The sequence below is a fragment of the Callospermophilus lateralis genome, chromosome 9 (assembly GCF_048772815.1).
Source record: "Callospermophilus lateralis isolate mCalLat2 chromosome 9, mCalLat2.hap1, whole genome shotgun sequence".
NCBI classification, from domain to species: Eukaryota; Metazoa; Chordata; class Mammalia; order Rodentia; family Sciuridae; genus Callospermophilus; species Callospermophilus lateralis.
The window spans coordinates 75,901,679-75,927,626 of NC_135313.1; the positions used below are offsets into that span (position 1 = coordinate 75,901,679).

At 33.8% G+C, this 25,948-nt stretch overlaps 1 protein-coding gene and 1 non-coding gene across 6 annotated transcripts in view; both read left to right on the forward strand.

The window, feature by feature from the left end:
- Positions 1–134: 134 nt before the first annotated feature.
- Positions 135–25,948, forward strand: part of Prpf40a (pre-mRNA processing factor 40A) — a 54,474-nt gene continuing 28,660 nt past the window's right edge. For 4 of the 5 annotated variants that reach the window (XM_076866432.1, XM_076866433.1, XM_076866434.1 and 1 more), the window contains exons 1-5: positions 266–425; positions 1,625–1,756; positions 15,749–15,829; positions 16,661–16,691; positions 18,499–18,515. In XM_076866432.1, the coding sequence (XP_076722547.1) occupies positions 342–425; positions 1,625–1,756; positions 15,749–15,829; positions 16,661–16,691; positions 18,499–18,515 (345 nt within the window). In that variant the 5' untranslated portion in view covers positions 266–341. Of the gene's footprint in view, positions 426–1,624; positions 1,757–15,748; positions 15,830–16,660; positions 16,692–18,498; positions 18,516–25,948 lie in introns of all 5 variants that reach the window. The other variant, XM_076866431.1, reaches the window with a different exon arrangement.
- On the forward strand, positions 19,298–19,403 carry LOC143407666 (U6 spliceosomal RNA). Its single transcript, XR_013092408.1, has one exon. It is a non-coding gene; the product is annotated as a U6 spliceosomal RNA (small nuclear RNA).

Genomic DNA, 25,948 nt, shown 5'->3' on the forward strand with positions numbered 1-25,948 from the left:
CCCCATTGCCCCACCCCCTACGGGGTGAGGCGGTCTAAGCCCGGGAAGCTGGGACGCGGTTGTCTTCCCTTTCCCGGGGGAAGTTGGTGGAGTTTTCCCGGCAGAGGACTCGGCGCAGAAACTTCCTCCGTCCCCTTCCCCCCCCCTCCATGCAGGCGACGCCGAGTGAGGCTGAGGCTGGGGGCGAATCGCCGCAGAGCTGCGTGTCGGCAGCGCACTCTGATTGGACAGTGGGGAAGCCTGTCAGCTTATTGGCCCCACTGATCCCGCCCCGCAGCTCAGGGCAGCCTTTAACCTTTGGCCCCAGCGGGCGCCAGCCACTCAGATCGCTTCTTGTTGGTATGTGTAGCGGCAGTGGCCGCCGGCGGAGCAGTCTGAGCCCGACGATGAGGCCGGGGACGGGAGCTGAGCGTGGAGGCCTCATGGTGAGTGAAATGGAGAGCCATCCTCCCTCGCGGGGTCCCGGGGACGGGGAGCGGAGATTGTCCGGCTCAAGCCTGTGCTCCAGCTCTTGGGTCTCTGCTGACGGCTTCCTGAGGAGACGGCCTTCGGTAAGGGATCGGTGGGGCAGGGGGAAGCGGCACAATGAAAAACGGATTCAGAGACAGGAAGCTTTCTCCAAAAGGAGAAGAAGATAAGAGTGGACGAAGGAAGCGCTCGAGATGGTGGGATATGTCTCGAGGGAGAGAAACGGAGAGCGGGGATGCACAAAAGAAGGATGTAGGACCCTGGAAGTTCCCAGTCGGCTTGGCCTAGACAGATGCGCGCTGAAGGTGTTGAACCCTGGGCGTGCTGCGTCTTGGAGCTATAGGCCCGTTTTAGTAAGGAAATTTGATTCTCTAAGACTTTAAAAGAAGCTAGCAAAATTTGTTTTCTCTAGCAGTGGTGGTGATATGCAGGGGGTACTGCTTGATTAATTGGCAGGGGATAATTACTTGGAACAATGGACACGTCTGTAACGAAAGTTATCTTTTAAAAGTGCATTAAAGTGGGTGAATTATTGTTTGCACTTAGTGTCTGAGTGACAGAATATTAAATCTTTGAAACTGTGTTTTGGCAAATGGAATTTTACCTGTCTTAAAAGTTAGGTTAGTAACTGTTAGTAGACAGGTGTCTCTGGGGACCATACTTTTGTGTTTTATAAGACCAGCCCTCCTTTAAATCAATTTGATAAATTAAGCATTTTAAAGTCAGTAGTGCTTAAAAAAATGTCAGCTGTCTTTTATGTCTGTTTGAAATAGGACAAAGTTCAGGTTTTCACCAACAGTTTTTAAGTTGGCTTTATATATGTATGTACATATACATATCTATATACATATATGTATATATATATATGTGTGTGTGTGTGTATAGTCTTCCAAGCTGAGCAAATCAGTAGCTGATTAAACTAGTGCAAATCAACTGATCTAGCTGTCCAATAATTATTTAATTTGCAAGCTCCTCAAATACTAGTGTAGTGCTTTTTTTTTTTTTTTTTTTTTAAATAGGAAAGTATGAACTAATACAATAATTTGGGCACAAATTAGCCTGATATTATGTACTGAGGGTAAGTGATTAGTTGAAGTGAGATTTTTTTGAGACTATTTAATGTGACTTGCCACGTTTTAAATTTTCTCTTTTTCAGATGGGGCACCCTGGCATGCATTATGCACCAATGGGAATGCACCCTATGGGTCAGAGAGCCAATATGCCTCCTGTACCTCATGGAATGATGCCACAAATGATGCCCCCTATGGGAGGGCCACCAATGGGACAAGTAAGAATGTTATGTTTTTATTTTGTTTGTTTTTGTTTATATTTTTGCCTCAGGTATTGTTGTGTTAAAATCTCAAACTCTAGGTCAATACTGTGCTTGTAACTATTTAAGGACTAGTTGATGTCCAAATAATGTTTTTAAATAAGACTAATGTTGAATCATGACTGTAACTAAATTTTGAATGTAATGAAAGTCTTCTGTATAAAACCTTTTACTTTTTACTACTCCAATAAAATTAAAGAGTTTTTTTTAAATTAAAAAGTCACAGCACATATCTAGTTTTTTAACTTAATGATTATAAAGCATGTCAATTGAAGTCAATGTTCTGAGAGTAAATATTATCTGATATATGTCAGCATAACTAACTTTGTTGGACCATGTAAATGCATAGAATCAGAAAATATTACTTATACTTGAGGCTTAAAATAAATTTTATTCTAGAAATATCTTCCTCTTTGTGTGTAGGGGTGGGGGTAGGGAGATTTAATGCTCTATTTATTCTGATTCTTCATAGGATAATGTCAAATCAATAGTTGATTTTCTATTAACACTATTTTATTTTTTTAAAAAAAAAATGTTTATTGCTTCTGCACTCCTACTTAATGAGCTGCCCCTTCCATCTCTAGCATAAACTGTAAATGGACATTTTGAGGGAGTTGATATGAATCAAAAGGTTATCATGCTGACTCGGATACTTTGGTAGAACTGAGTTTCTAGAGAAATCCAAGAAAGGCAACAGGTTCACTTACCATAGAATAATTGTGTGCCCTGTGCTAGGTTCTATAATACAGAGATGCTTAGGTGGCTGGGTTATTTCCATTTGAGTATCTTGATAAGTCATGAAAATTTTAGGCTAGTAAAAATTTCAGAAATTATGTATGATCTTGTGCTAATGAGTACTCTTTGCTTTGATAATTGTTTAAGCCTTGATGGATAAAGTTTTTGGTGAAATTTCAGTGGAAAAAGGAGCTTGCTGTAACTCTTTTTACTTAACCTTATGAGTAGAAGGGCTGAATGTCAAGTGGTTTTCTTCTTTTATATTTGGAATATAGCCCTTAATTTTGTATAAAAATCTTTACTCAGAAGTATCAGACCTAAAAGATTCTGCCTGCAGGAGTTCTTTATATAAAAGACTCTTTTATTCTGTTATTCCAGAATAACACAAATTTTAAAACTGCCTAGGAGATGCAGAGACAACTCTTGGTTCCTCTTCTGTTTCTTTCCATCTCTAAGCAGCAAGGAGCTGCTCTTGTTTTCTTTATAGAGCTGCTCTAACTAGATAATGAGCTTTAAAAAAATATTTATTCTTTAAATGCTCTGGTTCTTATTTAAAATTAGTTTCTTTCCACAGAAAGATAAAATAAAACAATTTGCTACTGCCAGATGCTTCTCTCTTTTCTGGGGCCTTCTGTTTCCATTGGGCCAGTCAAGGTAAGTTTTGCAAGGGATTGACCTGCTTACCCTTGCTGTCATGGTGCTGTTGCACTATCAAAGCCAAGATACCAGCTAGTCATTTTTAATAAAATGCAGATTTTATTTTTTAAAGTAGTTTCATGTATCTCATTGACATAAGCTGGTCACAATTTATTTTATGGCCCTTTCTTTTTAGCTGCATTAGTGACCATCTTTCTAGTAAGTTAACTTGCTACTCAGTGTACATCAGTTCAGAGACTGAATTTTGCCTTGTGGTTTTCTTCTGCATTTTTTTCTAGGCCAGTGTATGCCATGTGCCTTTAAGTATACCTGATTATTTAGAGGCTTAGAATTCTTTCTCCCTGTGTTGGCTCATGTTAGGATAATGAATGAATGTTTTAGGAGTCTAGTTCTGAGGTTCCTAAGAGTTTCCCTTGTTGTCTCAAATTTAGATCATCCCCTTTTTGACCTAATGTCTAACAAGTTTGGGTCCCAATTATTGATTGGTAATTCTTATTTTATTAGCACATGTGATAATGCTGGGAAGCATGGATAATTTCAGTCCTCAATAATTGAAGAATCTTATTTAAAGCTCTGGTGAACATGCCCTTAAAAATGAAAGTTAATAATAACAAAATTTATTCTTCCTGCATCATTTTTTCTCTCTACACATTCTAAGAAATATTAATGAAAAAGTAAGTAGTGAGAAGATAACTGAAAAGAAGCAGGGTGCCCCTGTCAGTCACAGCAGTGATGGTAGGGTTCTGCCATCCAATCTTAAAGTTAATTTACACATTACATAAAAGACTTCCATAACTTTGGTAATGGAACCTTGATGTGCAGTTTGCAGTTGGTCTTCCATAACCTCCAGATTCCATATCTGTGGATTCAGCCTACTTTGGGTTGAAAACATTAAAAGCATAAATTGTATCTATACAAAGCGTGTACAGGCTTTTTTTGGGGGGGGGGGGTGTCACTATTTCCCTAAACAAAATAACATAGCAACTATATAGGTGTAACACATATGTCTTATTAGTTATTAGAATAATCTAGAGGTGATTTCAAGTATACTGGAAGATGTGCATAGGTTATATGCAAGTACTATGCCATTTTTTTGTATAATGGACTTGAGCATCTGTAGATTTTGGTGTCTGTGGAGTGTCCTCGAACCAGTCCCTTTTAAATACTGAGGAACAACTGTATTGACCACATCTTTCATTAAGATCTCTTCCTGGGACCAGCTGAAGATTTAAAAGTCTTTCTTGCCAAATGATTATGGTCTTTGGAATGTTACTGAATGACATGAAATTTTAAGGTGCGTTTGTAAAATAACATAGAGAGGATAGAGTAATGATCTAAGAAGTAAGTTAACAACTTTTGAAATGTAACAAATTAATTTAAAGAAGTTATATGTTGCTGCTGCTTAGAATCCCAGGGACTTGGGAGGCTGAGGCAGGAGGATTATAAATTCAAAGCCAGCCTCAGCAATTTAGCAAGGCCCTAGCAACTTTCCAAGATTCTATTTCAAAATTTAAAAAAGAAAAAAGCAGAAATTAAAGGGCTGGGCATGTGATTCAGTGGTTAAGTGCCCCTGGGTTCAATCCCTGGTACCAAAAAAAAAAAAAGTAGTAGTATTGATGGCATTATTTGTTTATTTATTTAAATTCATGATGTGACCTAAATGCCATTTTTATAATGTAGGCTGAATCTGTTATGGTTGTAAATATTGGAAACTACCAGCTGAAATTTCATGTTTCTTTCACGTTTATAGATTAAATTCATCTCTTTGTCACTGTACATAGATTTGCTTCTATTTTTTACAAAATTATAGGATATTATAGCTGGAAGGGACCTTACAAGTTGTATGGACTTTAATTGACTTTGGAAGGATTGTTTTCTTAAGAAGCCATATTAATAAAGAAAAAAAATGGTTTTTCTCTGATGGCAGTTCTCAAAAATTTCTGCTAGGGCATAATAGCACTTGCCTATGATCCCAGCAGCTTGGGAAGCTAAGGCAGGAGGCCCCAACAATGATGAGAGAGATGCTAAGCAACTCAGTGAGACCCTGTCCATAAATAAAATACAAAAAAAGGGCTGAGGTTGTGACTCAGTGCTTAAGTACCCCTGAGATCAATCCCTGGTACCAAAAAAAACAAAACAAAAAACATTTCACTAGGAATTTCCATAAAAAAATATGATTATATGCAAGATTGTCTCCTTTCTCCATGTCTGTAGTGTTAAAAAGTTTTGCAATTTTGCCTTTAAAGTATTTTCATCTTATTGGGGTTTTTTGTTGTTGTTGTTGGTTTTTTTTTTTTTTTGCCTTTTCTACACAAAGAACATGGTAATCCTGCCATGTTTATCACAGATAATTTTGCTTTTGCTTAAGAGAGTCCTGCTACGTGGCTCTTTTTCCCCTTCTTTTTGGGGTCTTAATTTACCTGTTTCTGTGCGAAGAGTAGAATATAAGATCCCTTTCAGATCTAGCAGCTGCTTGGTCCTTGATAAGTAAACTGATAAATGAAGATTTAACTTTTACAAATGTGTTTGATTTTTTTTTTATTTTAATATTTAGTAAGACCGACTCTTATGTATGTTCCTGCTGCTTTTGTTGTCAGACTTCCATGCCTATAATCCTCAACAGTTTTTGAGTTGGTTTTCTTGCTTTAAGGCTGCCTACAAACCCCCCCCCTCCAAATTCTAGATTTCAGTGTGTTATATCTTTGCTCAAGAATCTTCAGTGTTTATCTGTGCCTATGGCATAGTATCTAAATTCTACAATTTAACTTTCATGGATTTCATGTAGTATGCATCAGAGCACAATTCAAAGATTCATGCATGTCTACATATTCCTGAATTTAAACCCAGAGTGATCTTTTCATGGTATCCTAAGTGATTATGACTTATAGCTTATGCTGTTGTTCTTGCTCCCAGGTTTACTATCATCATGAACTTTCCTTGCCTTCTCTCAGTTCTACTAGTTCTACCTTCTCCAGGAGGTCCTCAGAATTTGGCAAAAGAAAATCCTGTGTAATCTGCTCATGATTCTTAGTGTTCACTTATGTTGTCACTTAGTTATTGACTTGTTGTATGGTCTCTTATTTGCTATTTTCCCAAAAAGTAACAGATTGTTAGCTCTTAGAGACCAGGGCATGTGTTCTGTACTTTTTAAGAATCCAGTAGGTGCTGAGCAAAGTTCTTAGCACATCATGGGTGCTCAGTAAAATACTTGTTGAATGAATGAAACAAATACAGATACTCACTCCTACAATATAAACCAGGAAGTTAGTCACTGTTACATGTGTCTGTTTCCAATGGTTACTTGTGACTTTACATTGTTACCACTTATTCTTGTTTTTAGTGTCTGCCTCTTTACTGATGCTTTTTCCTTTAACAAATGACAGAAGACAAAATGAAATCAATCAGTTATTTTACTTGGTGTATAAATCTAAAATACTTGTTTTCCCTTAAATGTAGGCACATATATTCTAGTTGTATGATAATGTTGATGATCATTAAGGTTTAACAAGAGATTTTGGTTTTCCCATGTATTTTTCCACAGAGAAAAATGATTTGGTACATAGGCCTTCTTCCAGAGAAATCCAGCATATTGGTGTATTAGATTTATCTCAATGATTAGACACATTTACTTATTTTGTTTTTTAAATTGTCCTTACTTTTTGGTAGGTATAGAACCCATGCCTTTGAAATAGACACTAGCCAGTGGGGGAGGAGTACCACTTTTTTTTTTTTTTTTCTTGCTCATAATTCTGAATTTAGGTAATTTCTCTGTGTATTTACATTACTTAGACAAGTACTTTTCTTAAAAATGCATTAACTCAGATCAATTTGTATAACTTAGGCTGTGTATGTGTGTGATTAGATTTTGATAGGTTTTTACTAGTAAGATTATAAATGTTTATTACTATTAGCCTATTTAGATATAAACTCATTTATTCAAAAACTTAAGAGTAATATTTCTAAATGTGAGAAATATTTGGAGAAATACAAGCATATCACATCATTCTGGAAAAAAGGACTATATCCATCCACTCTCTTTGAGATTCATAGTCACTTACCAAGAAGCTGTGAAAGTCTTGTAGAGCCTTTATTTATTTATTTATTTGGTAAAGGGTAGTACTGGGGGTTGAACCCAGAAGTACTTTACCATTGAGCTGCATCCCCTGCTCTTTTATTTTTATTTTGAGATAGGGTCTGTAAGTTGCTGAGGCTGACCTCAAACTTCCCATCCTCCTAATTCAGCCTCCCAAGTGGCTGATATTTTAAGTTTGTGCCACTGTGCCTGGCTTGCAGAATAAAACTTGTACTCAGTATTTGTCTTATTTGTCTATTTCTTCCTATCCTCCTCCCTTAGTCTCTCTGCATACCTCTGCCCATTTTGTTGCTTTTGCTTTGACTAGCACATTGCAGAGAATTAGCATTTTATGGAAAATGCTGAATTAGGGCCATTTATCCATTTAGTTTGCTATTCAGGAGAAAAAGGAAACATTGAAATAAGTTAGTATTAACACACCCAAAATGAAGCAACTTGTAGGGTGCAGTGAATGTAACTTTTAAATAGTAGGATCAAAATGAAAAGGTAACAAATATTAACAGGCTAACCTGTTGATGTTTAATTAGGTATGTTAGAAATGCTGGTGGTGTGGCTTCCAATAATGAAGAACTACTACCAGTAGGTATTAAAGATGTGGTACATGTGTATATCTAGTATGTGATAGGATTTTTGGAGGGCTGGGGGAGTCCACCCCTTGTTTGTTTTTACCTAGAAAAATAGGTCTTAATTACAAGTAGGATGAGTGGATTGCTTTTCCATGTAGAAATTGTCCTTAGTCTTTCATTATTTTCTTTTTCCATACCTTCATATTTTAGTCAATAGGCATTTAAGTCTCTTCTTGTTTTTTGTCTTGATGGTTCTTGGGGTGACCTATAACTGAGGTAGATTTCTAGCCCATCTATTTTGTTTTGAGACAGGGTCCCAGTAAATTCTTCAGGTTGAACTTGAGGTCTCGCTGCCTCAGCCTCCTGAGTAGCTTGGGTTACAAGTGTGCACAATCATGCTTGGCTATTTCAAATATCTTGGATGTAACGCTAGTGTGAAAATCATGTATTTCCTGCTCTAAAAGAACTTAATCCTTTCTGACTATGTGTTTTCATCTTCCTATTGTTTCCTACTTCCTACTGTCAGATATTTCTGGACATATGGATGACTCTTATATTTGCCTCTTTTCTTTGTGCAGTTTAAGTAACCATACATTATCTTTCACTTGTTTTAATCAACAGTTTGTTGTCATAGCAATTACTTAAGATGTGATATTTTACATTGGTAGGCTTGAAAGGAAATCTTTTTAAATATACTCAGTGTAAAAAACTTTTCTTTTCTAAAAGTGAGTGATGCTATTAGCCTTACCCATTAAAGGCTAAATATGCCAACAATTGAGGATCGACCTGAGTTGAAATATAGTTAGGCTCTGGTTTTTCTTTCAGTCAGAATTCTTCCTTGGGGGAAAAGAGGGGCTTTAGGGATTGAATTACATCCTGGCCCTTTTTGTGTTTATTTTGAGTCAGGAGACAAGAGTTTCACTAAGTTGTCAAGGGCCTACCTAAGTTGCTATGGCCTTGAACTTGTAATCCTCCTGTCTCAGCCTCCTGAGTTCCTGGATTATAGGTAGGCACCACTGCGCCCATATTAAACAAAATTCTTACCATGTTTATCTTAGACTTGGACTTAAAAAAGAAATAAAATTCTCATGATAGTATGAATATAATTGTACATTTTAGGTCCTGATCTTAAAGACTTTTTAAATTATCTTTTAGTTAATGAATGAGCACTCAGTTCCTGCATTGAAACACAGGTTTTGTGTAGTGTCTTTGGCCATGTGGCATCAAGAAAGTTGTTATTTCTCTGAAATGTAAGTTTTTCAGTAATTTCCAGGTTATTATATACTACGACATGTGCTACATAATGATATTTCTGTCAATGAGGAACTGCATATATGACAGGTCCTGTAAGACTGTAATAGAGCTGAAAAAATCCTATGGCCTAGTATTTTTATACTACCTTTTCTATGTTTATATTTTTAGATATTCAAGAACTTAACATTATGTTAAGTTACCTCTGATATTCAGTTTAGTAACAGGTACAGGTTTATAGTCTAGGAGGAGCTATACCACATAGCCTCCTTCACATGTCTGTATACCGTCTAGGTTTGTTTTGGTAAAGTATTGTGCTACCTAACAATTTTTTGGTCAACAGCTGACGACATGTATAATGGTAGTCCCAAAAGATTATAATGGAGCTGATAAATTCCAGTGGTTTAGTGAATAGTATCGATGTCCTACTGTAACACAAGGCAGTACTCATATTTGTGACGAGGTTAGTGTAAATAAACCTACCAGACTGTCAGTCACATAAAAGAAATAGCACATGCAATTACATGAATTACATAATGCTTTGTTTAAATTGATATGAAAGGATTGTGTTACTGGTTTATGTATTTACTATGGTATACTTTCATTATTATTGTAAGATGGTATGTCATTGTTATATCAGCAGTAACCTCATGTATCTGTTGTTTACCAAGTCTCTTGATGTATCAAAAGGTCACATCCAGTGATTGATCTAAATACACATCTAGGTTTTTGTAACTTCACTCTGTGGTATTTGTACAATGAAATCACATGGTACATTTATTAGATCATGCTTCCATCATTACAGGACACCCAACTATTTAATGTAACAAAATTACCCTCTGTCTTTATACTGAAATAAAATATAAAGATTTATAAATTCAGCTTGAAGAATTTAGGGAAGGGAATAATAATGGTTTCATGTCTTTGTTATAGTAGTGAGTCCCAAAGATGACATTTTAGTGTTTTAAAGTTTTCAATTCTTTATGCCTTAATTCAGGCAGCACAATTTTTTTGTGTGTTACTAGTTAAAGTTAAGAACTTTGTTTTTAAATAAAGTTTTTTGGCTCGTTTTCATTGAGCTCTTAAGTTTTTGTGTAACAGTCTATGTGAAAAAAAAAATTCAATTCTGTCCCAATGTTTATATAAACTTTGTGAAATTCACATACCTTGTTGAATTTGATCCTCTTAATCCTTCTGACAAAAAAGGTTAGCTAGATGGATATCCAATTTATAGATGGTGATAGTAAGATTCGGAGAGTTAAATGAATTGTACAGAGCCAGCACTAAATATGATATTTAATCTGGGACTGACATGTATTGTTTTCTCTTGAAGATGATGGGTTTATAATATTTACCAGATGTCTTCAAAGAAAATGGACTATCTAAGCAATAAATAAGAAATAGATGAGGGAAGGGTCAACACAGAAGATGCTTTCATTATATGAGCTGATGATGAGTAGTGGTAATAATAGACAGTTGGCCTCCTTGTCTTCAGGTTCTGCATCCATAGATTCAAGCAATCATCTATCAAAAATACTCAGGAAAAACTCTGTTGTGAACATGTGTGGACTTTTTTCCTTGTCATTATTCCCTAAACAGTACATTAACAATTTACATAGCACTTACATTGTATTAGGTAGTATAAAGTAGTCTAGGCATGACTTACAGTACACGTGATGTTATGCCTAGATTGTATGCAAGTACTATGCCATTTTATATAGGAGACTTATGGCATCTGGGTATTTTGGTATCCACTAGAGGTCTTAGAGTCAATCCACCATGAATACTAAAGAAGAACTCTACCCATCAAATAATTCATCCAGCACTAAGTATATAGGTGTACTAAGCACGTAGGTGTCATTTTTGCTTTTCTTGAGAAAATGGATGTTTAGAGAGGTCAGGGGCAAATTATCCGGGAATCACATGGCTGGAATAGGAATTCTGAAATCTGACTTAAGCATATAATTAAGGATGTGTTAGGCTGCTTCTCTATAGTAGTTCAAGATTATCTAATTAATTGAGTTCACTTTCTTAGAGCCTAGATGGGTAATGTACATAGTCCTTCCTTATTTGAGGGAAGTGTGTTCCAAGATTCCGAGGGAACCTGAAACCATTCCTGAAGTGATAGGTCATACCAAACCTAGTGTATCCTGGGATTTGTCCTAAATGCCTTGCTGTGTTGCCACATAGTACCAGAGTTAATCTGTCCTTCCATGTCATGCCCTGGTACCTCCTTTGTGTCCCACTGGGTTGTTATTAGGCAAAACAAAGTTATCTGAACGCAAATACAAGCACTCTAATATTTATAGTTGATCTGATATTTCATTCAGCTACGGGGAGGGAGTTTGGGGGTGGGCTGGTAGCATGTACAGTTAGTATATGCTGAAAAAGTAATGATTCATCCCTGGCAAGTTGGAGTACTGCTGAAGATTTCAATACACTACTCAGAAGGTCACACAACTGAAAAACTGAATTATTTCTGGAATCCTTCATTTAGTATTTTCAGACCCTGATTGACCTTGGATAATTGAAACTTGGAAGGGAAACCCACAGAAAAGAGATTGGGGATGGCCTGCTGTATTTCAGCAGCTATAAATTCTGTAGGTTGAGAGTGTTAGTAAACTAATTTTAAATACTGACAATTGTCTTATTAAATGGTAAGGTTCTTTTGTGTGTTTCAAATATTGTCTATCTTTTATATAAGTGTTTCTTATAAAATATGTTTTGAATTTATATTACTCTAGAAGAATAGGCAGTAAATTTAAATGATTTTCCCATTTTAGGGTGCTAAAGGTCTGCTTTAAATGGGTATTTTTATTTCCAGTTGAATGAATACTTGATTCCATTTTTGCATTTATATATGTATTTAACTCAGTTTAGTGGTACATATGATAGCTCTTTGTTACTCAGAATTGAACCTAAAGCACTCTACCACTGAGCTACCTCCCCAGCCCTTTTTATTTTGAGATAGGGCCCCACTAAGTCACCCAGCTGGCCTCAGACTTTCAATCCTCCTTCCTCAGTCAGGAGTTGTTGGGATTGATTATAGGTGTACATTAGGGAGATAGTTTACTAAATACTATATTTATTAACCTCTCTATGGTATATGTTCACCATAAAGAATTTGACTTGAGCACATTTAAAACAAACCAAGAGGCAAAAATCAAACTTTTTAGGTTATCAGTTTGCAACCACAGGTTTAAAGCAAGAATGGTTTTAAACAATTAGCCAAATTTAGGATATAGTATTTTTCTTTTTTAGTTGCTTTTCTATAAGACTAGACAAAAGATAGGTCAGGTCCTTTGTGATCTTCTTCCAGCATGAAAAACTTTAGGAAGTAATTATGAAGAAAATAAATGGAATTTCTTACATGAAGATCTCCATTTTTTGTTTTAACATCATTAAATTTGACAAAGTTTATGTTTCACGAAATTTGTAACATCGGTAGTGCTTTTTATTGCTGTCCTTTTATTTACATTTTTAAAATTCAGAGTATGATGAACCTAACATTAGAAACTCTAGAGTTGACTGAACAGGTTATATAGTACTCCTGTTTTTTTGCTCATGTGTTTATTTTCCTCACAGTTGTAATTCTTCTGAAAATATCTTGATAAATTGGCTTTATAAGTTGTATCATTAAAAATATAGGAAAGAGAATATATGTGGAAATTGTTTTATATAGTGTATATACAAATGGTTGGCCACTTATATCAGGTATAATATATCAATTATTTGTTTTTAAAAGGTGCCAAAGTCCTTAAAATTCATAGTGTTGATATTTTATTGATTTGAATCTTGTCTTTTGCCTTCCTGCAACTCTTCCTGTCAGTGATTCTAACAACTAAAAATTGTAATTATAATATTTTACAGATTTAAACAACTTTGGCAAATATGCAAAGTAATACATACTTTGATTACATAGTATGCTTCACATTAAGCTAATGCAAACTGTAGTTATGAATAATGTAGTTCATGAAGTCTGTTGGCATTAGTATAACAATTTTTTCCCTCTAATCATTTTGAACATGCCATTTTCATTGAACTTTAAGCTGTTATGTGTGGTAAGGCACTTTTACTTTGTATGCTCCCAAGAAAGGGAAAAGAAACATACATAACAGAGTCCAAAATACTGTACAGTTAAAGCTGAAACAAACATCAAAGGGCTATACCCTCCCTGGGAAGCAAGAAAATACACCTACACGCAAAAAGGGACAGCAAAGTAATCTGAATGTCTCAACTTTGGTTATTGGGAAAATGGAAGGACAAATAATTTCCGAGTATTTAAACTACAAGATAGTATCATAAGCTTGCAGCCTGCATTTCCATTTTTACTGTCATGTTGAAAAAAGAATAGATAACTTAGAAAAATTAATAATCTATCATGGTGCTGCCAAGTAACTAGCATAAGTCAACACAAATCCTCTGAAAGAAATCAACTTGTAAAACAGGAATTATAAAGTTTACTTTTATATTTTGAATATCTTAGAGTTAATAGACATGGGAATCATTATAACATTTCCAAAAACTCGATTTCTTCAGGCTTTGGTAAACAGACCTTTCTGTGATGATCAAGCCTTTGTGACAGCTCTAAATTTATCAAATTCTTGTAACTTTTCATATGAAATATAATATTTTGTATACTAAGATCTTTGGTTTTTCATGGTCACAAATCACAATCTTAAAATTAATGTCATATTTACTTGTAAAAGTAAATAGTTGGATATAATTTAAGAATCTTACTATTAAGCTTATAAGTTTGTCAGGTAAGCTTAACTGGTCTCTGCCTCCCAAAATGTTCAGAGATTTCTGAGGAGGAAGAATGTAGCTTTTTATTCAACTCTAAGGGGAATTTTTTTAGGTGTTTTAAAGTTTTAGGCATGAGAAGGAAAGCACTGAAAATACTACTGTCAAGTTCTTTAATGTTTTTAAATATAATGTGCTGTAATTTTTTTTTTTGCCTGCTCTGATAAACTCGTGACAGACAAGTAGGATTTTTGTGGCTTTGTCTTTTGAATGGTATTTGATCTTTGTGTTATGAAGTCAGAATGTTTCAGTTTGAAGTTACATTCATTTATATGATCTACTGCTGCCATGGGGAATGTTTTATTGAACGGGGGAGATATTTTTACTGTACTTTGTAAAATCACTTTCATTCTTAGGAGAAATTACTGTTTTTCTCTTTAAGTTTTCATACTTGGATTTTTGGAAATTGGCTTAGAATTTTAATTTTGGATATGGTACTAGCTTTGATTTTATATATAGGCCATTTTATGTAGTAAGCTGTTTCTTTGTTGCTCACCTTGCTTCTGGATTGTTTTGCCAATAACTAGTTGCCTAATTTGATTTTCTTTGCATCAATCTAAAGCAGAATTGTAAGAGGAAATGTTTGTTGGGAGGGTGTGGACTAGAAGCAATCCTAGTTCTTTCTCATTTGCTGTTTTTTCCCCCATTAAAGTGTACATTATTTCTCTAATCACTTAATCTGGTTATGAAGACTTGTGAGTTTTTGGGTTTTCAAATCCTGTGGTGTTTTGTTTGTTTGTTTTAAATACTATTTTGACTATATATTCCCAAGTAGGCCAATATGTTGTTCTAGTCATGATTTTTTTTCTGGACATTCTAGTTTAATGATAGCTTAAAAATTTATTTATTGTTTCTTTATCCATTATTTCCATGCTAGTTCATTTTATTGGGTACATTAGTCATCTTTGCTTCATAAGTTGACTTTCACAAGTAATAAAATTCAATGTGTGATTATTCTCCAATTTTAGTGGGCTTTAATATATATGTTCCTTTTGAATGTATACATATAATATATATGTGCAAAAGGAACATATATATTAAAGCCTACTATATGCTTATGCTTTTCAGTTGTTCCTGTTTATCAGGTTGCTCATTTAATTTGAAATTTGAATAAACAATTGCTTGTTCTAATGCCTGTGACTATCATGTAATTTTTATCCCTCTCTTGGTTTCCTTAAGTCCTTTTGAAATTCTTATAAAAATCAAAATTGTAATGTGGGATTATACTAATAGAAGTGAGCATTGGGTCAAATGCTTTAGAAAGTTCTGTTAATCTTCATGATTTTTATTCATAAGAAATAGAGAAGATTAAAATTCTCATGGTAGTATTTGTACACTAGATTGAGCTCTCCAACTAATATAATATCTTCAAGTATAAAAGTATGTACGTTTTCTGTACCACAGAAAAATTTGTATTTTTTTAAGTAATTGCTTAGATGTTAAGCACCTTTGATCTAGTATTTTGAAAAGGACCAGATTGCCATGAAATTCTTCAATACAGATACTAAACATCAGAGGTGAAAAATTTTTATCTTAGATTCTCTTATTCCAAGGAAGAAAGAAAAACTTACACTTATTGAGGAAATTAAATTTAATTTAGAAATAGAATAGGAGTTCATACTTTGAAATTTACTTGTGAAAATAATTTTGACTGTAAATATAAGTTACCACGTGAGCATTAAAATAAATCATTGATAAAGTAATTCATTCATTCAACAAGCACTTACTAAGCATACTGTGCATTTAGTGTAGTTTCAGTAGTTTTTATTCCTAAATAATACACTGTTTAAAGTCACATTAAGTGTTTTGGTTTTTTATAGTAACCTTTTTTTACTTTTATTTTAGATGCCTGGAATGATGTCTTCAGTAATGCCAGGAATGATGATGTCTCATATGTCTCAGGCTTCCATGCAACCTGCCTTACCGGTAATCTTATGAAAACAACTAATTTCTGTGATGTTGTGATTGACTATTTTTATGTATGAAATTATACATATGTATTTACAGGCGATCTTTTTAGCCTTTTAGTGTCTCCGGAGTACTAAAATGTAATCTAGGGATTACAGTGGACTTTTAGTACATATTTTAATGCTATAATATATGTACATCCTTAGTTACTAAATTCTGTATTGATTAAGAACAGAATACTGAAAAGCATCATTTGTGAATCAGAAGTATTTAAGTACTCTGGTAGACATTGACTTTACTAAGCATTTTTAAGGAATAAACATTTACAAAATGCTAATAAAAATTGATACAATGCAATTTCTACTATATTTAGAAATTAAAATATTTCATTTGACATCCACATTTCATGGAGAATTCAGTGGTGGCAAGTCACTTTGAAAATCCATAAACAGCTAGGCATGGTGGCGCACACCTGTGATCCTATCGGCTTGGGAGGCTGAGATAGGAGAATTGCAAGCTCAAAGCCAGCCTCAGCAACTGTGAAGCATTAAGCAACTCAGTGAGACCCTGTCTCTAAATAAACTACAAAATCTAGAGCAGTGCTCTGTAATTTCTAACATATTAGAAATTCTATAGTAAAACTTCCACATATTCACTCTGAGGTGGGATAAATAAGGAATGTAAAGGGTTTCATGTTCGATCAGTAGCAGGTTTAGCCACTGTAAAGGGTTTTGTTGCCATTGTGGCTTGAGAATTATGCATAGTGGTGACTCACTGTGCTTCATGTATAATTTATAAAATGTTGTTTCAATGAGGTAAATATTAGTAATTTCATTTTTCTTCTTACAGCCAGGAGTAAATAGTATGGATGTAGCTGCAGGTATGTATACTATGTATGGGGAACTTCATTTGGAGAGGAGCAGCCATATTACAATGAGAAATAAAAGCAGTTTCTTTCTATGATTAGGAAATTAGCAGTTTTAAGCTAGGAATTCTGGACCAGGTTTATCGGATAAATAGGCTTTAGCCCCCACACGTTTTTAAATTTTGTAAATTTTGTAATTTTTGCTGACATCTGAAGTTTAGATTTTATATAAAGATTGAATTTATCTTGAAACATTGGATAATCTGAATTTCAGTACTCAAAAACAGTCCTGTCAGTCCTGTTAACATAGTAAGTGTGGTCAGAGAATATTTGTAGAATGAATTCATTTGTAGAATGAAAGACCTCTGGTGGAGTCTATATTTGTACTCAGCAAATTTGGGAATGGGTTAGCAGCTATACAAATAAAATATGGACCACTCACTCTCCTCTAGCTTCTGGGCTACTTCACAAGTTATTTTTCTGCTTGTCTTTATAGTCATTGGAATTTGGAAACCCTGTCATAATTTTCTTTCTTTCCTTTTTTTGTCTGTAAGCAGCATCTGGTCTTTTTGATATATAAGGCTGTTAACATGTCTTAGTAATGCCTCAATTTTTTTTACTAATAGGTCATTTTCCACATAAGTTATTATGCCAGATACTGACTTTATCCCATGAATATATAAAAATATTTTTTATTTTAAATGTTATTGGTTTAAACATTTAACATATACTGTGTGCTTTACTTCAAGCTTATTATTGGTCATAATTGATTGATCTATCAAAATTGTTTGAAGGCTGGGATTGTAGCCCAGCGGTAGAGTGCTCATCTAGTATATGTAAGGCACTGGGTTTGATCCTTAGCACCATACAAAAATAAATAAATAAAATAAAGTCATCGTGGCCAACTACAATTGAAGAAAAGTATTTTTAAAAAATGTCACTTATTTAAACTAAAAATGTTCTAAAATACCTTTAAAGTCCTACTTAGTTATATAGAGATGGGTACCATTACCCTAAGTAATCCTGAGAAATTACATTAAAATTTCTTTCTAATTGTTTTTACTATGCTTTGGTTCTGCCATTGATGTCCATAGTTGTATCTTTTGATTTTTCCTAGTATATATGTTTGTTTCCTTATTACATATAGTTTTAAGTTAATTGCTGTCTAAAGTTAGAGATTATTATGTGAGCTTTGCTTATACCATGCATTTCAAAATCCATTAACATCTTAAGGTTACTAAACATTTAATTGAATGATAGAAATATTTTGTATTTCATACTGTCAAATAATGGTAGCCAGAAGTAACATATAATTAATGAATATTTGACATGTGGCTACAATATTTGAGGAGCCAACTTTTAAAATTTTTTAAAATTTAATCTTAATCGGAGTTTTAATTTAAACAGGAATGTGTGATGTGTAACAGGTGTTGTATTGTATAGCACAAGTGTAGAATCAAAGTAGTTGACACAACCAGAAATCTGAAGCCTAGGATTAGAGGATGGGGCATTTTTGTACTTTGGTAATATACATAGCAAAGGAATAGGAATAGATCCATGCAATAGCAAGAAAAGGAGCAAAAAGTCAAGATCTATACTTCTCATACTGGCCCTGAGTGAGTTTGGAAATTGAAAGTTCAAGTTTTGAAAATGTTTTATACTACCAGAGTAGTTTGTGGGCAAGAGAGTAAGCACATCAGTCATGTGGGACAGATATACCATCTTTAGTGCAAGAATATGGAGGAAAAAATATAATATAAATAGATATTGAAACTTAAACATGATTTTTCACAGTAAATATTTTGTTTTTTGTTTTTTTTAGGCACAGCATCTGGTGCAGTAAGTACTATTTACGCATGTGTTATATAATATTTTTTAGGCTACTATATTGATCATTATTTCTATTCTAAAGATCATCTGCTATATATCAATTCTTAATTTTCTAGCCCAAAGGTTAATAAACTTTTATTTTAAAAATCTAATTTTGGTGGCCAGAGTTGTGGCTCAGTGGTAGAGCACTTTCCTAGCATGGGTGAGGCACTGAGTTGGATCCTTGGCACCACATAAAAATAAACATAAAATTAAAGGTATTGTGTCCATCTACAACTAAAAAAAAAAGAAAAATTAATGTAATTTTGATGGAAGATTTTAGAGAAATCAATTGTTTTGTGTGGCTATAACAAAATATTGAAACTGGTGACTTTAAAAAGGAAAGAGATTGTTATAGCTTTAGAAGCTGAAAGTCCAGGATCAAGTCATCAGAATCTATTCAGATCTGATGAGAGCCTTTTGAATATTTCACAAGTGGCAGAAGTATTCACATAGAGAAAGTACATTGAGAATAGTATGTGATAGGTATGGAGATGATCACATGGTAAGAGAAAATGAAAGAAATGAAGCTGAAGGCTAAATCTCTTTATAACAGTCCACTCAAAGTTACAGATTCAGTATCCAAGAGCAAGAACTCACACCATGGAGAAAAAGCATTAATTCTTAAGAAACTAATCACCTCTTAGAGGAGCCACCTCCTAACATTGCCATATTAGGAATCAACCCTCAGCATGAATTTTATTGACAAGAAACCTTAAATTCAATCCATAGCAAATAAGAATCACATATATGTGCTTGCTTCGGTAGCACATATACTAAAATTGGAAGAATACAGAGAAGATTAGCATGGCCCTGCACAAGGATGACACGTAAATTCGTGTAGCAGTCCATATTTTTTCTAAATGCATTTTGCTGTCATGTATAACTAAAAAGAATTGTGTAAGTTTTTACATGGGTTTTAATTCTCTCCACAATAACCTTGTAATTTTCAGGTAAGCATTACATTAGAAGGCACTTTTTTTACATAGAAATTTTTATTTAACTTTGCTTTTTACTATAAACCTAATAGACTTTTTCTTTTATTTAACGTATATTTTTTTTCAAAAGTCGACTTATATAATCGTCATTCTGCCTTTATCAGGGATTTTTTTTTTTTTTTGCTATTCAAAGAGATAATCAAAGGAAGAATTTATGTAAATAATAATATTTAATCATAACAACAATACTGAGAGGTACCTGTTTTCCCACAGTTCATTTTTTTGTTTTGTGTTTGTTTAGTTGGTTGGTTGTATGGAGTGTTTGTGGTATCCAACCCAGGGCTTCCTGCATGCTAGGCACTGAGCTATATGCCCCATTTCAACCCCACATTTATGAGGAAATTTGGAAAGCTTTAAATCTATTGCAAATATATTTTACATTTTATGGGGAAATTTTGAGAACCTTATTTAAATATTTTTTAAGCATTCTTGAATCTTATAAATACCTACTTTAATTTTCAGAAGAAAAATAGTATCATCTTTTTCCTACTTATTTAAATAACATGGTTTACTGGAGAAAAAAGCACTCATGTAAGTTATAAAGAGTAAAGTTCACCCTGAATATATCCACCAAGACAGAACCACCACAATTAATATTTTATTCACAATCTTTTTGTACATATTATGGAACATAATGAAATACATGTCTGTGTAAGCATATATAATTTTATATTTGGTATTTTTTAAAATTATTTGTAAAGAAATTTTTGTGTTTTTATTTTTGTTTCACAGTTAATTGTGAAATTCTGTGTGAATCCCCTCATATAGATGTAATTGTTTGAATTACTTTATAAAGTAAGTATATTTCGACCCAGGCATGTTTGAGCCCAGCCTCAGTAACTTAGCGAGGCCCCCTAAACAATTTAGTGAGACCCTGTCTCAAAATAAAAAGAGCTGAGGATGTGCCTAAGTGGTAAATTACCCCCTCTGCTAAATCCCTAGTACCCCCCCCCCCCCCGCAATTTTTTAAAAAAGTGTTCTTTGGCATAGATAATACATTAATTTATTTGACCATTCACCTGTTGATGGACAGTTTTGTCCTGAAGTTTCTCCCCTCACACAAACACACACACAAAATTTTTTTTTTCACACTAAGAAAGATGGTAGGAATGACGTTTTTTGGATAAAGAGTATGTAACTAGTCATGTTGTTTTTCAAGAAAAATTTAAATTGCACATTTCTAATAGTATACTAGCATGTCCTTTTCTACAAAAATCGCTCATAGCAGTAATCATTATCAATCATTTGAATTTTGGTAATGGATATAAAGTAATAGTTCTTATTTGATTCCTTAATGAGATTGAACATTTTATGTGCTCTTTGGGTTTCTCACATATATTATATATGTATACTCATATGCATGTATATATATATATATATATTATTTGTTGTTTAAAATATTTTTTAGTTCTAAATGGGCACAGTACCTTTTTTTATTCATTTTATGTGATGCTCAGGATTGAACCCAGAACCTCCCATGTGCAAGGCAAGCACTCTACCAGTGAGCCACAACCCCACTCCTCTCTAGGTTATATTTTATTTTATCATTCATAATTTCCTATATTTTCTGGAATGTTTTTATTGCTTATTATTTTACTATTGAAGTGTTTGAGTCTTCTGAAATGTTTATGAGGTAGTCAGTTGTCTATTAGACTTTTGTTTGAAATCTTCTTTGTTATATATTCTTTCATATTTTGGTATCTGTCCCTGGGTTTCTTTTCCACTGTCTCTTTCTCTTTGTGTTTTTCTAATTCAATATCATGCTTTCTCCAAATACAATGACTTGACTTAATTTTTTTTTAATCAGGAAAGTTTTTGTGTTTTTAAATTGTTTTCTTACATATTTTCAGATAGTAGCACATGAATTCTCCTATATTCTTATAAGTACATATATGCATGCATTCTCAAAATATTTGATGTTTTCACCTGAGATATTAATTAATTTCAGTTTTGGAAGAATTGATGTTTCTGTACTTTTCAATATTATTAGCCAAAAATATTTTGAATTTATTTGAATATTTGCTTTTATTTGCCTTACTCTCATTAAATTCTAGTGCAAATTTGAGTCGTATTTCATATATGCTTATTGTCATTGATCTGTGAAAGGTCTCTTTCCCTCCTTATTCTTCATCTTCATTCCCATCTACCTTCCCCATGGGTGCTTATTTATGTGATGCTCAGGATTGAACCCAGAACCTCACATGTGCAAGGCAAGCACTCTACCAGTGAGCCACAACCCCACTCCTCTGTAGGTCATATTTTATTTTATCATTCATAATTTCCTGTATTTTCTGGAAGGTTTTTATTGCTTATTATTTTACTATTGAAGTGTTTGTTTGAGTCTTCTGAAATGTTTATAAGGTAGTCAGTTGTCCAGAGACATTTGTGTATTGGAATATATTGTATTGAGTCATCTCATCACATTCATGATAATCAGGTCTTCTTTTTCATTTATTTATAATAGAGGTTTAAATTTTTCTTCCCAAAATTTTGTGCTTTTTTTTATTCTGTTAGTTTATAGATATTGTACCAGGACTAGGTGCCATTTTGAATCTTTTTTTATTGTGCGTATCTATTGATCGTTTTTAACATTGATCTTATATCTATAAAGTTTCCTGAAATCTTATTATTTCGTAGCTTCACTGTAGCTCTTCAATATATAACCTTTATTAATCTGAATTTCCTTCTATTCCTGGCTTGTTGGTAGAGTTAATGTATCCTTCCTTTCAAAATCTTCTAATGCTTTTTTATGTCAACCAAGGTGCATACTTCTCCCCTAGTATCTTAAGTATACAGATAAATTTCCAAACTTCAATGCATCTTTACATTATTAAGGTGAACTCTACTTACCCATATGCATTCTTAGGGTATGTCTGTGTGCACACTTGTGTATTTAACTCCTTCTGAATTCACTTTGTTAATATCTTAAATAGATTCTTAGTGTCTAGGCATAATCCCTCTTTTTGTCCCTCGAACAACTTATATAAATGAGGCATGACTTATTTCTTAATAGATTGCTAGAACATTTTTTTTACATTTTTTTTGTGTGTGTGGTGCTGGGGATTGAACCCAGGGTCTTGTGCATGTGAGGCAAACAGTCTACCAACTGAGCTGTATCCCCAGCCCAGCTTGAGAACTTTTACAACTAAAAACTTACTGGACCTAATACTTTTAAGGATAGAGATTTTGAATTACCATTTTAATTACTTGAGTGATTATTGGTCTTTGTTTTCTGTTCTAATATTCACAAATTAATTTTATTGAGGCTTTCTAATGATGTAACAGAGACTTACAAATCCATCACAACCTTATTTTTTTTTGTTTCATTTTATTTTTTTGAGGGTAGCTGTCCAATTCATTTGTGCTCTTGTGTTAGTAAGTTTTACATCTATGTAACCAAAATACCCAACAAGAGTAACTTACAGAAGGAAATGTTTATTTTGGCTCAGTTGTATAGGTTCAGACCATGGTGGGTAGAATGCTTTTCACTGGATCCCAGGTAAGGCAAGACATCATGATAGTGGAAGAGAACTACTTCACTCCTGGTGGCCAAGAAGCAGAGAGAGAAGGAAGATACATGGGGACAAGAGAATTCCCACCACCTTCAGGCCAGGGCCCCAGTGCCTCCTACATACATGCACCACCATCCTAGTCATCACCTAGCACAGTAGTCCCTTCTAATTAGGATGGACTGACTAGGTTATTATACCTCTTGTCATCAAATCATTTCACCTCCTGCATCAGTAAAGGAGGTTTTGGGAGCTTTGGAGAGATAATTCACACCCAAAAGTAATTGCTGTCTTATTTATTTCATTCTTAGCTACTATGTTGCTCTTTTTCTAGCTTCTGGAATGTTTAGATCACTGGTTTGTAGATAGATAGATAGATAGATAGATATCTTTTTTTTTTTTTTTTTTTTTGTAATTCTGGTTTTAGTAAGAATTTGTATTGCGTAAGTTTTGACCTATATTGCAGTGTCATGCAGAGTGGTTTCCCTTCTCTAAAAAACTTCTTAGTACTCCCCTTGCACCTATGGCAATCATTGAACTTTATACTGTCTCTTGTTTTGCCTTTTCCAGAATGTCACATAGTTGGAAACATACAGTATGTACCTATTAAATAATAATTTCTTTTATTTAGTAACATGCATTTAAGTTTCCTCCATGACTTTTTATGCCTTGATAGATCCTTTTTTATTAACACTGAATGGTATTTTATTTAAATGCCATTTTATTTAAATGTTAATTTATTTTTTTAAACAATCCATCAAACCCTCTTCCAAAGTGGCCATGGTTGCAGTGAATGAAAAAGAGTTCCTGGTTTCAGTGAATGAAAATTCATTCTCACCAGTGTTTGACATTATAAGTGTTTAGGATTGGGGGAAGTTTTCTAATTGTGATGTGAAGCATCATTTCATATGCTTATTTACCGAATATGTGTCTTTGGTAAATAAGGCAGGCCCCACTACCTCCTCTGTTTTTTCAGATCATTTGCCCGTTTTTTTAAGTGGGTTGATTTCTTATTCTTGCATTTTAAAATTTCTGTGTATTTTAAATACCGGTTCTTTATGAGATGTCTTTGGCAGATATTTTCTCCCGGTCCCTGTGTCATGTCTTCTGAGTCTTATTAGTTTTTAGCAGAACAAAAATTTTTTCAGCCAGTCAACTTAGTTCGTGGATTGTTTTTTGGGTGGGGGGCGTTATAAGCTATATTTTTTGTATTTTGATCAGAAAGCACAGGTCAGAAAGATTTTTTTTATTAAAGTTTCATTCTACATTCTTATTCAAGGGTAGTTTTTAAAAATAGTCTGTGTGTAATTAATTTAAAAATTGTTTTATAAAATCTGTACCTTGGCATATATTTCATCTGTTTGATCTACTTAAGCAAATGGGTGGTTTACAGCCTTTTACTGGAAAAGTTATCTCTTTTCTCTGGTTTTTTTCTGTTGCTCTGAGTATTTCAAGGCTGAATTGCCATATGCATATGTGTTCAGGGTAAGTCTTCTGAACCATTACATTTTATCAGTATACTGTATCCTTTTCCATGTGGTTTTTGCTTTAAATTTTATTTAAGTGGAGCAAAGAATTAATCCTAGGTGTTTTTATTTCTATTTGTATCATAAAAACTTATTGTGAGTAGAGTGTTTTGTTTTTTTTTCCATTTTAGTTTCAACCTTATTACACTTTTCAAAGATTTTTATTTATTTATAATTATTAACATAATAAGATTCCTATATTAATTACAGTAGCTTAAGTAGATTTCAATTAAATTTTATTTTTTTAAAGAAAGAGAGAATTTTAATATTTATTTTTTAGTTATTGGTGGACACAACATCTTTGTTTGTATGTGGTGCTGAGGATTGAACCCGGGCCTCACGCATGCCAGGCGAGCTCGCTACGGCTTGAGCCACATCCCAATCCCATCAATTAAATTTTATATAAACACATTCTCTCCTTCCTAATTGCCATGCTAAAATAATAGTAATTTGCAGATGAAGATTTTAATGGAAGTGGCTTTAGTGTAATATTTGTTTTTAATAAATTGCCTTTATCTCTTAAATTTATTTGATCATTTTATTATTACTATTACTTGATAACTCAGTTTGCAGTGTGTGATTTTATTGCACCAAGAGTATTTTAGGTGATTATACATTATTTTTCTTCATTTGGTTTGTTAATGAAAATAATTTTTTTATTTACATATGACAGCAAAGGCATTTTAATTCATATTACACATAAATCACGAATTTTTCATATCTCTGTATACAACGTATATTCACACCAATTCATGTCTTCATACATGTACTTGGGTTAATGATATCCATCATACTCCACTATCATTTCTAACCCCATGCCTCCTCCCTTCCCCTCCCACCCCTCTCCCCTATCTAGAGTTCATGTATTCCTCCCATGTTCCTCCTCGCTACCCCACTATGAATCAGTCTCCTTATATCAGAAAAAATTCAGCATTTGTTTTTTTAGGATTGGCTACCTTCACTTAGTATTTTCTTCTTTAACTCCATCCATTTAACCTGTAAATGCAATGATTTTATTTTCTTTTATTGCTGAGTAATATTCCATTGTGTGTATATGCCACATTTTTAATCCATTCATCTACTGAAGGGCACCTAGGTTGGTTCCATAGTTTAGCTATTGTGAATTGTGCTGCTATAAACATTGATGTGGCTGTGTCCCTGTAGTATGCTGTTTTTAAGTCCTTTGCCTATAGAGTGAGGAGAGGGATAGCTGGGTCAAATGGTTCTTTTCCCCATTTTTCAAGGAACCTTTATACTGCTTTCCATATTGGCTGCACCTACAACTTCCTTAATAAGACTCCTGTACCGCAAGAATTAAAATCAGGAATCAATAAATGGGATGGATTCAAACTGAAAAGCTTCTTCTTAGC